Source organism: Zygosaccharomyces rouxii (assembly GCF_000026365.1).
Source record: "Zygosaccharomyces rouxii strain CBS732 chromosome B complete sequence".
NCBI lineage: Eukaryota > Fungi > Ascomycota > Saccharomycetes > Saccharomycetales > Saccharomycetaceae > Zygosaccharomyces > Zygosaccharomyces rouxii.
The window spans coordinates 213808-228047 of NC_012991.1; the positions used below are offsets into that span (position 1 = coordinate 213808).

Below are 14240 nucleotides of genomic sequence, written 5' to 3' on the forward strand. Positions count from 1 at the left end.
TTATAGTATTATCATATTTATCGTACCACATATTTATTAACTTTTATATCATATGTTTGAATTAAGACTAAGTTGTCGATATTGAAGATCATTATATTGCATGCAAAGAGACGTAAAAAAACTTCTCCATTCTATGAGAAGAAATGCTTTATGGAGGACCACATACCTTTGTGTCCATCTTTTGGATTCTTTTCCTTCCTACGATCTTTAACACTCGACGTTGGAGATATGATGTTACCAGCACCTCCTCTGCCTAATACAATCGCCTTCGGCCTTTCACGATTACTTTCCTGCCTCGTCTTTGATTTTTGTAATTTGATTTTTGATCCACCACTACTGTGAGACCTACTATTAGCTCCTGATAGAGTAGCACTTACAGGATCTTCTTCTTGTACTGGACTTATGTAGTCCTCATCGCTGACTAAAATTGCATCTTCCTTCTCTAGTTCCTGTTCAACATCTTGTGCCTTACGTGTGACTCTTGGATTAACGTTACGTCTCATATTACCAGCACCTCCTCTACCAGTACTATAAACTGGTTGCAATATGTTTGGTGTCTGAGAACCTTGTGGAACGAGCTTTGGTGATAGATTCGACTTAGCTGGCTGAATATTACCCGATCCACCACGACCGGTGGAAACCATCCGAGGACCCATATTTGTGATGCTGAAAAATTGTTTGCCGATCTCTTCAGAGGACTAGAGAAGATCTTGAAACCCTTCTCTTTACTTATGTTATTGATATATATCTAATTTGTATTTGCGATGAGCCATGCCATCGGGCACGAGGGTACGTGACTTGAAAAAAGTGAATGACTTGAAAATGTGTCGAAGGGCAAAAGACACAAATTTTAGAGGCCATGACCGATAGAAATTTTCGTATTTTAAAGTACGGCTAACTATGACACCTGTAGTTGATCACTTAAGGCCTGACCTCGTTCCAAGAGTTGATGGTGCCGTGAAGACTAAATGTGGGAGGTTAAAAATTTGAAAGTATGTAAAAGAGCCAAAATGGGATAAAACAAGGTGCTAAAAACCGATCACCTCGAGGAAAAATCGTCAAAGCAAATAGTTGCTAAGTTATAAGCGGTTAAAATAATAGGACTATTCGTATTACAGTGAAAAATCACTACATACGGCTATTAAAGAATCGCATCAAAAAATTGGAATAAAAAAGTTGAATGTTGCGTACAAATCGATGAGATGGTATAAGTGTATACTGTAGAACCAAAAGAAATTATAGAGCTAAAGAAATCATGTCGTGGGACGAGGATGTTATTGGAGGTTCCGCTACGAACGGAGATGATGCAGTTTTAATGGAATCCTGGGAAGACGGACTAGATGATGAACCAGTGTTAGATTCATGGGACAAAGATGAAGGTGAAGAAAAGAAACCACAGGCATCCTCTGAAAGTGCCAAGAAGACAGCAGCAGCTTCTAACAAGAAGAAGAATGGTGGTAAGAAAGAAAAAGAAAGTTCAGAACCCCCTAAACTAGCCATAGATGAATTAGACCCAAAAACTCGCCAAGAGTTGATGAAGAAAGCAGAGCTAGAGTCCGATTTGAAGAATGCAAGTGATCTATTGGGTGAATTAGAATTAGCAGGTGAACACCCAAGGGCCCAAGCTGCCAAGAGAAAGGAAGAAGAAGACCTGTTTGCCAAACTAGCAACTCCATTGACCAAGGACACCCCCATTGGTGACCACCCATTGTTTCAACAGGCAGAAACAAAGAAGGACTACCAAGAATTGAGAAAGTCCTTGGCAACTGCAATTACGCCGTTGAACGAGAAATCTTCACTCAACTACTCTTCGTCTTTGGCAATCGATTTGATCAGAGATATCTCCAAACCAATGGCTATCGAATCCATTAGACAAACGGTAGCTACCCTAAACATTCTTATCAAGGACAAGGAGAAGCAAGAAAGACAGGCCAGATTGGCAAAAGTTAAAGGTGGTACCGCTACCGGTGGTGCCGGTAAAAAGAAAGCCAAGGCAAAGACAAACCTCGGTGGATCTTTCAAGAAGGACCAAGACCTCGATATTGGTGGTGAATTGGACTTGGGAGACTTCAACGATGACGATTTTATGTAATCTCATTCATTAGATACGGTATATGCCGTGCTTTCATACGGGATGTATAGTTAATTACGGAGCCGTTGAACTCATAAGGCCAGTAAGATGCCTTAAAATCCCTCTTTCTCACTGTTCGCTCCACGAGCTCTCTAAACAGTCCATCTACAATGTTTAAAAGTTCCTTAAGGAAGTGCTGTCGTAGCTTTAGGTTCCATAGGTCCTATTCCAGTTACGACAGACCTAGCTTTCAGTTGACTGGTAAGAACAAGAAGAGTTTAGAAACTGGATTGAAATATGTCCTTGCTGGTGGTATTGGTTATGCAATTGCAGATACTTTTGAGCATAACCGTAGGGACAGAGGTTTAGGCAAGTCAGTTTTACCACTAGATGACTTGGATTCCCCACAGTACTGTGAACCGGGGAAATTACCAGGGGTCATCAACCAGATTAAGGCTGTTGTTGGTAACGATCCAGACAACTTCACCCAATCTAAAACTGAATTAGATTCTCATTCTGATACCTCTTTCAATACCCACCATGCTACGCCAGAAGAAAGACCCGCCATTGTCATCTTCCCAAAGTCTACTGAGGAAGTTTCGCAAATCGTTTCCATTTGTCATGACAATAAGGTCCCTGTGGTTCCCTTCAGTGGTGGTACGTCTTTAGAAGGCCATTTCCTACCAACTAGAAGATCGGATACCGTTGTATTGGACTTTTCCAAATATATGAATAAAGTCTTGAAATTGAATAAAACGGACCTAGATGTCGAAGTAGAAGCTGGTGTTCCCTGGGAAGATTTAAATGACATGCTAGGTGAAGAAGGTCTTTTATTTGGATGTGATCCCGGTCCTGGTGCACAAATTGGTGGTTGTGTTGCCAACTCATGTTCAGGAACCAATGCCTACCGCTACGGTACTATGAAAGAGAATGTTGTGAACTTGACTGTAGTTTTACCGGATGGGACGGTAGTCAAAACTAGGAGAAGACCAAGAAAATCCTCTGCTGGATACAATTTGAATGGGTTATTTACTGGTAATGAAGGTACTTTAGGTATTGTGACAAAGGCAACTGTTAAATGCCATGTCAAACCTAAATTCCAAACTGTTGCGGTAGTGTCTTTCGACGCTGTAGAGAATGCAGCTGCATGCTCTTCTAGTTTCACCCAACAAGGAATTCAACTGGATGCAATTGAACTATTAGATGATAACATGATGAAGGTGATTAATAGTCAAGCTGCGACTTTTAGAACCGATTGGAAAGAACAACCAACACTTTTCCTAAAGATTGGTGGCAGAAACGAGAGAATCATCCAAGAATTAGTACATGAAGTGGAAAATATTGCCAAAACCTACGGCTCCACAGGATTTGAATTCGCTAAAGATGATGATGAGAAAATGCTGTTATGGGAAGCACGTAAATTTGCCTTGTGGTCGGTGATCGACGCTGGTAAATCCATTAAGGGACAAGGTTCTAACGTTTGGACAACCGATGTTGCCCTACCAATATCGAATTTTGCTAGGGTCATAATGGAGACAAAAGAGGAAATGAATAGCTCACCTTTAGTAAACGCAACCGTTGGCCATGCTGGTGATGGTAACTTCCATGCATTTCTGATTTACAAGGATGATGAAGAACGCAAAATTTGTGAAAAGATAGTAGCCAATATGGTTAGAAGAGCCATCGATGCCGACGGTACTTGTACTGGTGAGCACGGTGTGGGTATCGGTAAGAGACAATATGTACTAGAGGAGCTAGGACAGGAACCAGTTGACCTGATGAGAAGGATTAAATTAGCTATTGATCCTCACAGGATTATGAATCCAGACAAGATCTTCAAGATTGATCCACACGACAATAACGATAATCACCCTTAGTCGATTCAATTGATTATCCTAAAAAGTTGTCAAGTAGCCTGTAAAGCAGTTTGTAGATATTCTTTAAATCCTAAAATGCATACGTTATAACCCCACAACAAGTATCTTTCACCCCCTTAGTGAACCCCAACTAATGTCTAAATTCCCTTAAAGGTGATGGTAATGAGTACCACGAATATGACTGACTACAAATACAATTTCGAGAATGATGATTACCATAACCCCCATCCATCTTTAAGTCATATTCACTAACTTAAAGAGTCATTTCCGGATTGCGATTTTACTACGGACCGAACGAGTAAAGAAGGCTTAATGTTAGAGGCATAGCAAAAGGGCACATAAGCCTAATTCTGCAAATATTACTAGCAATGATTCACCCTTAAGGAGACCTATGTAAACAATACCTCCTCTTATTTTCAGCCAAGAAATCGATACGATCGATATTACAGGGCAGGCGCAATGCATTGTTGCTTCCATGTTTCTTTTTCTTTGCATGAGAAATCGATGAGCTCCCGTACAATTAGTTTATCTAATCAGGTTAAGACATCATATATATATATATATATATGAGTTCATGATATATACAGTGCGGACTTACGTCTCACCAAAGGTCGATAGTAATATCGTGATAGTCCGAGGACGATAATGCTCGGAAGACCTACTTTAATATCTTCCGCACCTGCAGCTATACGGTGCAGACCTTCCAGGGCATTTGCACCACAGATAGCTTATACATCTGCTTCAATTGACGGATCCGAAATTCATGAGAGTAAAAATGATTCTAGGTCGGTAAAGGAAGATACACCAGAAGAACAGGAATGGTTTATGAAACAACAGGATTCTAAGGATTTTACCTTGGGATGGTAATATTAACACCAGTACGACAGTAACTGTAACAAACAACAACAGAACAAAAAAAAAAAAAAAAAAAAAAAAAAGGATATGATTATTCGTTCACTCGGATTGTAAAATTATTATGTGGCTCCCTCGTTGTAACTTTTCTTTAAAATTTCTTTCAATGCTCATCATCATTATTGTTATACCATGTTTTCTTATTCGTCATACTTTGTATCTGGAATACAAATTGTTTAATCTAAAATTGTCGCGACTATATCTGCTTTTGAAGTGAGCCCATATCTTTTTCAGGTATATCTTCAATTCTCTTTTGTCTCTTTATTATTTCTACGTAATTAAATGGGACGTACCCCATATTACCAGTTTTAGTTCTTACTTTCCACCATTCAGAATTATTACCTGATGGATGTTGCTTTGTGATGATTGCCATCAATTCACCTTTCTTCAATGGTGCTTCAATCTGTGGATTCTCTGGCGTAAAATCGTAAAGTGCTCTGGCAAATTCTAATTTTGATGGATCAACTTCAGCCCCCATCTGTTTGGTACCAATTTTGCCTCTTTGCATGGACTGCACACGAGTGATAAATTTGTTTAAAGCATAAGGGAATCCAAAAACTGCGGCTAAGAAGAAAATTAATGGTTTCCAAGATATTTTCTTTATCTTCTTGGAATTTTCGTCCTTTTTGAAATTATGAAATTCATTTACCATTTCAGAATTAGTTCCATTTTTTATCGCTCTTGATGGCGCTGGTGTACCCATTCTACCTTTAGTCACATAAAACAGTATCCTTCTCACGAATTTCATTAATGCAAATATACCGAAGAATGATCCTAGCACTTCTTTCAAATACGAAAATTGCTCTGCAACTGACACCATGCTGAAAAATGAGCTGTGAGTCGCCATGTATGTAGATTCCAACATCTGAGCAAATCCTGTCACAGTACCGATTAAACTCTCAATCAGCTGGAATGTTGCCTGTGTAGATTCACCTAACCCACCTGGACCCCCAGGTCCATTATTCATATAACCACCACCATAACCACCGTAACCACCTCCATACATCGACCCATAACCACCGTAACCACCTCCATGCATCGATCCTAGACCTCCACCATACATCGATCCTAAACCTCCACCATACATAGATCCATAACCACCTCCACCTCCATACATGCTATTACCATACATACCACCACCTATTCCATTACTAACGCCATACGGCGAACCATTGTTATATAAAGGGTTAGAACTAGTGTAGGGATCAGAGGCCAGCTCTGCCGGTCTTGGTGGTGGCTCCTGCGAATTCTCCCCATTGTGCATATCATTATTACCGGTTTCAGAATTCATCTTGGCTAACGAACTGTTATCTAATCCACTTTCTTGACTATCTAGTGGTGGATGAGTTTCCCACGGCTTGGGTCGTGGCTTTGAATTAGCTGACATGGATCCTTAGCTGTATTTACTATTAATACTTCTTTTGTTATGCTCGTAGTCAACCTTCCCAAACTTTTTATGCTGACCGCCCGAAGGAACGAAATAGTGTCGCCAATTAGAAATAACGATAATCATAATAGAAAAAATATTATAGAGGCAGCATACGTATTTTTATTAGCCGCCAAATAATTTTCTTAGTACCTTGAGATTCTCCCTATTTTTTCAGGATTTTTTCTAACATAAATATCTTACCTGCAAGATATACAATTAATTGATTGAAACTTTTTAAAACTGAATACCATATCGTTTAAGTTAATGTTTTTATTTATATGACTGAATCTTATATCATATCATGCTAAATGAGTGTTATTATATTATATTGCAAAGGGATATTTAATACGTTCATGCGCCTGAGAAACGTTACCAAAAACCTGTTTTCGAAATGAAGTAAAATGAAATAAAACGATGAGATAACATAGAATAAAATAGAATATAATAAAGTACCACGGATAAGAATAAAAAATTTTGGAAAGGAAGAAAATAATTCACAAATGAAGAATGAAGATAAAAAAAGCCATTTAAGTATTAGAGGAAGAATATTTTTTGTTATTGATACAATTTTCCCTATTTTCGTTTTACTTTTATTTCGTTGTTTTTAACTTGGAAAGAATGTTCTCGTTAGGTGTTCAGTTTTGATTGTTATTTTTTTGCATTTCCAATTGAATATTTAATTGGAGCCCACCGATTCTCCTTATATTGTTATTCGAAGGATCATTTTCATCTGGGATCATCATAGTTTCATCGACTGAGATTTGCTCTTCAAATGTATTTTCAGCTTCATCGTCTTCATCTGATGCTGGTGAAGAGGATGGTGGAGAAGAGGAAGAATCTGAATGTTCCTCAATTTTCCTCAATTCCATACTTGAAATACGAGCTATTCTTCTTTTATGATTCTGTCTTCTCGGCGACTCTAAACATGCACTAATTTGACCATACGGCAATGGGGGATGGGCTTGTGGCCGTAATGGGCCATCACCGATTGTTCCCAGGGCTTTTCTATAGTTTTCCACTTTTCGTTCTAATTGTTCAACTTTTCTTTCCATACTTCTTTGAGCTTTTTGTTTAGAAAACCTAATTTCCTTCAATGCATCTAACATAAATTTATCTTCCACTGTACGACTTGTTGTAATAGACCTAATCAGTTTTTCGTTTTGGAGCTTTAATTCGTCGATTTCTATTTCTAATTGTTTGATCCTATAGTCTAACTTGGCTGTTTCCTCACTAATATGGATGTGCTGATGATTATACCAATCTGCATCAATATCTGTTGAGCTTGATGATATGAAACTACATCTATTTGATTTCCCATCTACCAATTCAACAAATCCATTTTTATCAGTTGGTAATGAATCTAATTCCATTTCTTTGGACATATCGTTAAAATTAACAGTCATCGTAGATGATGCAACTGAACTATTTGAAGCCATTCGTGTCCCTGGATTCTCACGCGGACTACTTGGGTTCCCTTTCAAAGTTCCATCTACATCTGCTGCTGTTGTTGTTGTCGTTGCCGTAGTCGTTATATCCCCTTGATTTTGATTTTGATTTTGAATGTGTAATTTATCGTTATTGCTTTCGTTTGCATGATTGTCGTTATTACTATTATTATTATTATTACTATTATTGTTGTTATTATCAGTCTCGCCTTGAAATCGAAATTGCTTATCTGCTTCTTCGTTTAAAGTGGCTTCACTCGACTGTCGATCACTTCCATTACTCTGTTGTGACGGTTGTGATTGAGATTGTTGTGCGTGCCGCTGCCGCTGTTGCTTTTCTTGCTCTTGAGGCGGACAACTATCATTCGATAAACCTCTATGAAACATTTCCAAAGTTTCTTTTATACCTAACCTGCTAGTATGTGAACCTGTCGTACCATTACCAATCAGTGCTGATAAAAGTGGCATCCCAGAAGGTTGTTGAGAAACGTATTCAGGTTTTAACATCTTAGGAGCATTGCTGAAGAATTGTAATCTCGTCGGCGATGCTGCCCGAAAAGTATCAGAATTGGACCTCTGTCTCGACCTCCCTCTTCTTGAAAGCTCACTCAATTTGGATAGCGATGTTCGATATATTAGTGAATTACCAGCACCACTACTATTATTACCATTAGAGCTACCATCAAGACTTATTTTTGTCGGTGATGCCAAAAGATGGTGAAAATTATTCACACTAGAACTCGTATTATTGGGATCATCAAGGCTGAATGTCATTGGTGAAAGCTTCGGTGAAAGTTGTTCTGGCCTTAACGTGGGAGAATTCATATTTTTGGTGTTCTATCCTCGAAGGGAGGATGATGATTCTTACAATACCAATTGTTCTTTCTCAACAATAGTCCTCGAATTTCTTTGAATTTTTCACTATTTCTGATAATTTTAACGGACAAAACTCAATAGCTAATTGGGTGGCAAAACAATCTATCCTAATGAAAGGGAGAGCTAGCGATTTGCAAAAGATATACCACCAAATAAATTTGTTTTAAACGGTCAAATAAAAAATGGCACTATCTTACCCACACCAAATTCTTTACAAAGAGGCAGGAGATTCTTTTTGGTGGATTCTCTTACTTTGAGATTGTTGGTTTAAGATACTCTCCATTCAAAAGTTCATCTCTTATTTTCACTTGGTTGGTTCATTTTTTTTTCAATCGTGATCTTTTGTGGAAATTACCTAAATGGGACTATTTACCTCTTGCCGAATCAGTCGAAAGGTACCCTAAATAGATACTGTGTACCCTAAGAGAACCTCAATAAAAACCCTAGGGTACAGGTTAGGGTATCTGTCCTCATTGTTGGAAATGGTAATACGTATACATAGACGGATACGAAAGTATATACGTAGTACACGTACATATGCAAGGGTATTGAAACATTTCAGCAGCTATTGGTAACGACTATCCTGGGGAGACTCAATAATCTACACGAGTACGTTGCCAGGATATAATGAAAATGTATGTGGAGAGATAAGCGTGTAGAGCCCTGTTAGAGTTTATTATTGGTGTCAAGGGATAGAGAATGAGTTATTCCATCGGTCTTAACATCTTTTTACCTTATGGCAGCACTCAGTAGCACCAAATTAAGGAGCGACAGATCTGCTAAGAAAATCCGTCATTTCAACAATATAATATAATGAGTAATGAACCAGGCTTCGACATACTATGGCATGGGCCTTTGCTAATCCATCAGGCTCCCGTGGATTTAAAGGTCATTGCAATTTGATCCTATGCTTAATGCTGTCGTGAACGAGAGCTTCCGATTGATTTACAGCCATAACTTTAGCCAAGAAGAAACAATCGAAGTTTAGAGCAGTTACCAACAATTTTCCACTGCTGTCTCTTTCGAAGAGAAATTGAAATACGAAACTTTGGTTGTATGCATTATACCAATGAAAATCTAGATTTGAGAAGAGGGAAAGATTTTAAGGAAGCCTATAACTTCAGCCAATTTAATTTTGATACGGCCGAATTAAATCAAAGGTATAATCAATTGAAAAACGTATACCGATTTCCTTGCAGGGAACACAAAAGTATTGTTCAAGGATTTCATGCGAATGCAAAGAAAATTACGAGGCTTCTTTCACTACCTATCGCGATTTAAGATCCTAGATTTTGCGTTGACTGCTTCGATCCTGGGCGCCCGTCTTCGGCTCCATTTAGACGCTTAGATTACCCGTTGATAAAACAGAATTCTAACTACGGAGAGAAGAACCTTCGAGCAGGTTTCTATGCAGATTACGCTGCGCTGACACTTTTGTTTCAACGAGCAAGTGGACAAGGACTAAGATCAGGGTGAAGTGACGATCGATAGTTGGATATTGAGTTTGTCCCCATCGCCCTGAAAGGTTCGGCACCGCTTTCTTTAGTGGTCAAATTTGGTGCCTTGATATCGTATCGATCCAACAGCGTGCTACACAGCATAATGCGTTACATTAAATAATCACCGGGTAAAATGAGATACTCGGATGGAGATAAGCAATCTGTTATCGCATCCCTGGAACATTTGCAGAGGTGATTAAAAGGCATATACTTCCATGCCTAGCGCCGGTTACGTTTAACTTTCTACTACCTGGAAAATGAAATAGATTAATAAATATTTTCAATCCTATACATGTTTTCTTTTTTTTCACAGCCTATAACCATATTCTTAAACGTCATACAATGTTCTACCTTGATAGTGTGACTCAACGTGCTGAAAATTTCTATCAACATCAGCTTGAAAAAAATTAAAAATGTAATAAGATAAAAGAACATTGACTATTGAACAAACAAAGCAATTGTCAGGACGATAACCAACCTTCAGGTCTTGATTCGGGGGTTACATTTCCATGTTTGTCAGATCATTAAAATCTATGTCCCATAGTGGGACCATAGCTCGTTGTGGATCCCTGCAGCTTCGAGCTCAAATCCACAACCATAACCTCTCCCCAAATTTGGTAAAAATGCATTCAGAATTGAAGTTAGATGAATTACAAACAGATAATACTCCTGACTATGTGAGATTAGTCTTGCGCTCTCCAGTTTACGACGTCATTGATGAAACTCCAGTCAATACTGCAGTGGGTCTTTCATCTCGTCTGAATACCAACGTTCAATTGAAAAGAGAAGACCTCTTGCCAGTATTTTCCTTTAAGCTACGTGGTGCTTACAATATGATCGCCAAACTAGATGAGAATCAGAAGAATCAAGGTGTCATTGCATGTTCCGCTGGTAACCATGCTCAAGGTGTCGCTTATGCGGCAAGACACATGAATATTCCAGCTACTATTGTAATGCCAGTTTCGACACCTTCTATCAAGTACCAAAACGTTTCTAGATTAGGCTCACAAGTGGTTCTGTACGGTAACGATTTTGATGAGGCAAAGGCAGAGTGTGCTAAGTTAGCTGAAGAGCGAGGATTGACTAATATCCCACCTTTTGACCATCCATATGTTATTGCAGGACAAGGTACTGTTGCCATGGAAATTTTGAGACAAGTGCATAACTCCCTCAAGATTGGTGCTGTTTTCGTACCGGTCGGTGGTGGTGGATTAATCGCTGGTATTGGTGCCTATTTAAAGAGAATTGCTCCACATATCAAGATTGTTGGTGTAGAGACTCATGATGCCCCTACGCTAAGTGCATCCATGAAGACCGGTAAACGTGAATTGTTGAAGACCGTTGGTTCATTTGCTGATGGTACTTCTGTTCGTATCATTGGTGAAGAAACCTTTAGAGTGTCTCAAGAAGTAGTCGATGAAATTGTTCTTGTGAATACCGATGAAATCTGTGCAGCTGTCAAAGATATCTTTGAAGACACAAGAAGTATCATCGAGCCTTCTGGTGCTTTATCTGTTGCTGGTATGAAGAAATACATCACTCAAATCCATCCTGAAATTGATCATTCAAAACACACTTACGTACCCATTCTTTCAGGTGCCAACATGAACTTTGACAGATTGAGATTTGTCTCGGAGCGTGCAGTTTTAGGTGAAGGTAAGGAAGTATTCATGCTTGTTACCATCCCAGATGTTCCAGGTTCTTTCAAAAAATTACAAAAAGTTATACATCCAAGAAACGTTACGGAGTTCTCTTACCGTTATAACGAACATCGTCATGAATCTAGCAGTGAAGTTCCCAAAGCTTACATCTACACTTCTTTCAGTGTTGTAGATCGTGAAAAGGAAATTAAACAAGTGATGCAACAAATCCATAGTTTAGGTTTTGAAGCGGTTGATATCTCGGAAAATGAAATGGCTAAATCTCACGGTAGATATTTAGTCGGTGGTGCCTCTAAGGTACCTAACGAAAGAGTCGTTTCGTTTGAATTCCCCGAAAGACCCGGTGCATTGACTAAATTTCTCTTGGGTCTTGGCGAGTCATGGAACTTAACATTGTTCCACTACAGAAACCATGGTGCTGACTTGGGTAAGGTACTTGTCGGTATTTCAGTACCACCAAGGGAAAACTTAACATTCCAAAAATTCTTGGATGATTTAGGCTACAAGTACGCTGAAGAAGGGGACAATGCCGTCTACCAGAAATTGTTGAAATATTAAACAATTGAAGTGATATGACAACCACCGTTATATAGATATCCAACGTTTTCTTTTTTTTTTTTTTTTTCCACGTGTAGTAGACATTAATGCAAGATATAGTTCAAGTACATTCAAGAAGCGCTTGTACGATGTATAAAAAAACGCCTATATTGAAATAGAATAGAGATAAGTCAAGTCGAAGACAGATGCTTAGACCGAAGGTTCTATTACGTTATTCTCATCATGTATTTCAACCAAAAACTGCCCTCGATGATAGTATCAAAGCTTTACCTACACATGAACTTTTCCAGACATTAGGCTTTATCAGACAATCTCAAAGTGGTTTAGTACATTGGTTACCCATGGGCCTGAGGACTTTAAACAAAGTTGAATCCATTGTACGTCACAGAATGAATCAAGACGGTGATGCTTTAGAAGTTTCCTTGAGTGCACTATCGCCAAGATCACTTTGGGAGAAGACGAATCGATGGTCAGGTACAGAATTGTTCAAATTGAAAGATGCGAAGAAGGCAAGCTACTGCTTGACACCCACTTGTGAGGAAGATATTACGAATTTAATGAATGAATATATTACTAGTTATAGAGATATGCCGACAACGGTTTATCAAATAACTAGAAAATATAGAGATGAATTGAGACCAAGAGGTGGTTTGTTACGTGGTAGGGAATTTTTAATGAAAGATGCATATTCATTTGCCTCTAATGAAGAGGAGGCATTGCAAACTTTCCAAAAGATGAATGCTGTTTACAATAAGATATTCCAAGACTTAAAAATCCCATTTGTTAGCGCTTGGGCGGACACAGGTGATATTGGAGGCGATTTGAGTAAAGAATACCACTATTTACACGAAGGTGGTGAAGATACCTTATTGACTTGTGACCAATGTGGTGATGTAAGTAATGTGGAAAAATGTGAGTCTTTCCCTGACGAAGTTGGTCTTCACAGTGGTGATGTTAACGTTAAATATGCATTATCCAAAGACCATAGTACATTGATTTGTTATTACTATCCATCGACTAGGCAATTCAGCTGGAACTTAGCAATGGATGCAATGGAAGGAGATGTTGATGTAAATTTGAAAAATGAAAGTAACGAAAAAGTACTAAAAGTGTTTGAAAGGCCGGATGATGAAATAATGTTCTCGAAGATTTTGAGAGTAATGGATTGTAGGCTAAACTCTAGATCTAATTTCCCAGATTTTCCTTTGCAAAAATATTTGAAGAATAATTTTGGTCAATTAAACGAAGTGTCACTAGTAGCCGCCGAAGCAGGTGAAATTTGCGGCTCCTGTGAAGAAGGTCATTTACGCGGTGATAAGAGTATCGAAGTTGGCCATACTTTCCACCTAGGCACCAAGTACAGTGAAGCTATGGGAAGTAAATTTACTGATAGTAATAACAACAGCAATTCTATTCCTCAGATGGGATGCTATGGAATTGGAATTAGCAGGTTAGTTGGCGCCATTGCGGAGGTTGCCAGAGATTCAAAGGGATTCAAATGGCCTACGAGCGTATCACCATATCTAATGAGCATTTGTGGTAAAAATGAACAATTGGTACAAGAGACAAGGCAAACAATTGAATCACCAGATGTATTGTCACAATTCAATTCGAAGTTGGGATTAGGTGCAAGAATAAAATTATCTCATGCTTTGGGGATTCCACTAGCAATTATCGTGGGACCAAAAAGTTGGCCCAAAGTTGAAGTTGAAGTAAGAGGTCAAAGATGGAATGGTAATGAAACTTGGAAACAATCATATGAAACTCATAAAGACGAGTACGACTGGCAAATCATTGTCACAGACGATGGTACCGAAAAACATCTAGTACCAATTGAGAATCTCTCCAAAATATGCAATATTCTTCTGGAAGATCTATAATGGAAAGAAACTGAGGAAAAATAATAACCAAT

At 38.6% G+C, this 14240-nt stretch overlaps 9 protein-coding genes across 9 annotated transcripts; 6 read left to right on the plus strand and 3 right to left on the minus strand.

The window, feature by feature from the left end:
* Positions 1-131: 131 nt before the first annotated feature.
* PAR32 (Par32p) lies at positions 132-656 on the minus strand (the record flags this gene model as incomplete). Its single annotated transcript, XM_002495024.1, has 1 exon — positions 132-656. The coding sequence occupies one exon, from the start codon at positions 654-656 to the stop codon at positions 132-134; it is 525 nt and encodes a 174-aa protein (XP_002495069.1).
* Positions 657-1255: 599 nt separating this feature from the next.
* HCR1 (translation initiation factor eIF3 core subunit j) lies at positions 1256-2092 on the plus strand (the record flags this gene model as incomplete). The annotated part of the gene is made up of 1 exon (XM_002495025.1): positions 1256-2092. The coding sequence occupies one exon, from the start codon at positions 1256-1258 to the stop codon at positions 2090-2092; it is 837 nt and encodes a 278-aa protein (XP_002495070.1).
* A 149-nt stretch (positions 2093-2241) lies between these two features.
* DLD1 (D-lactate dehydrogenase) lies at positions 2242-3948 on the plus strand (the record flags this gene model as incomplete). Its single annotated transcript, XM_002495026.1, has 1 exon — positions 2242-3948. The coding sequence occupies one exon, from the start codon at positions 2242-2244 to the stop codon at positions 3946-3948; it is 1707 nt and encodes a 568-aa protein (XP_002495071.1).
* A 645-nt stretch (positions 3949-4593) lies between these two features.
* On the plus strand, positions 4594-4815 carry ZYRO0B02684g (uncharacterized protein; the record flags this gene model as incomplete). Its single annotated transcript, XM_002495027.1, has 1 exon — positions 4594-4815. One exon carries the CDS (start codon positions 4594-4596, stop codon positions 4813-4815), a length of 222 nt encoding a protein of 73 aa, XP_002495072.1.
* Positions 4816-5056: 241 nt separating this feature from the next.
* Positions 5057-6247, minus strand: PEX13 (peroxin PEX13; the record flags this gene model as incomplete). Its single annotated transcript, XM_002495028.1, has 1 exon — positions 5057-6247. One exon carries the CDS (start codon positions 6245-6247, stop codon positions 5057-5059), a length of 1191 nt encoding a protein of 396 aa, XP_002495073.1.
* Positions 6248-6924: 677 nt separating this feature from the next.
* On the minus strand, positions 6925-8559 carry MMR1 (Mmr1p; the record flags this gene model as incomplete). The annotated part of the gene is made up of 1 exon (XM_002495029.1): positions 6925-8559. One exon carries the CDS (start codon positions 8557-8559, stop codon positions 6925-6927), a length of 1635 nt encoding a protein of 544 aa, XP_002495074.1.
* Positions 8560-9666: 1107 nt separating this feature from the next.
* Positions 9667-9891, plus strand: ZYRO0B02750g (uncharacterized protein; the record flags this gene model as incomplete). The annotated part of the gene is made up of 1 exon (XM_002495030.1): positions 9667-9891. One exon carries the CDS (start codon positions 9667-9669, stop codon positions 9889-9891), a length of 225 nt encoding a protein of 74 aa, XP_002495075.1.
* A 727-nt stretch (positions 9892-10618) lies between these two features.
* On the plus strand, positions 10619-12328 carry ILV1 (threonine ammonia-lyase ILV1; the record flags this gene model as incomplete). Its single annotated transcript, XM_002495031.1, has 1 exon — positions 10619-12328. One exon carries the CDS (start codon positions 10619-10621, stop codon positions 12326-12328), a length of 1710 nt encoding a protein of 569 aa, XP_002495076.1.
* A 185-nt stretch (positions 12329-12513) lies between these two features.
* On the plus strand, positions 12514-14208 carry AIM10 (putative proline--tRNA ligase AIM10; the record flags this gene model as incomplete). The annotated part of the gene is made up of 1 exon (XM_002495032.1): positions 12514-14208. The coding sequence occupies one exon, from the start codon at positions 12514-12516 to the stop codon at positions 14206-14208; it is 1695 nt and encodes a 564-aa protein (XP_002495077.1).
* Positions 14209-14240: the final 32 nt, after the last annotated feature.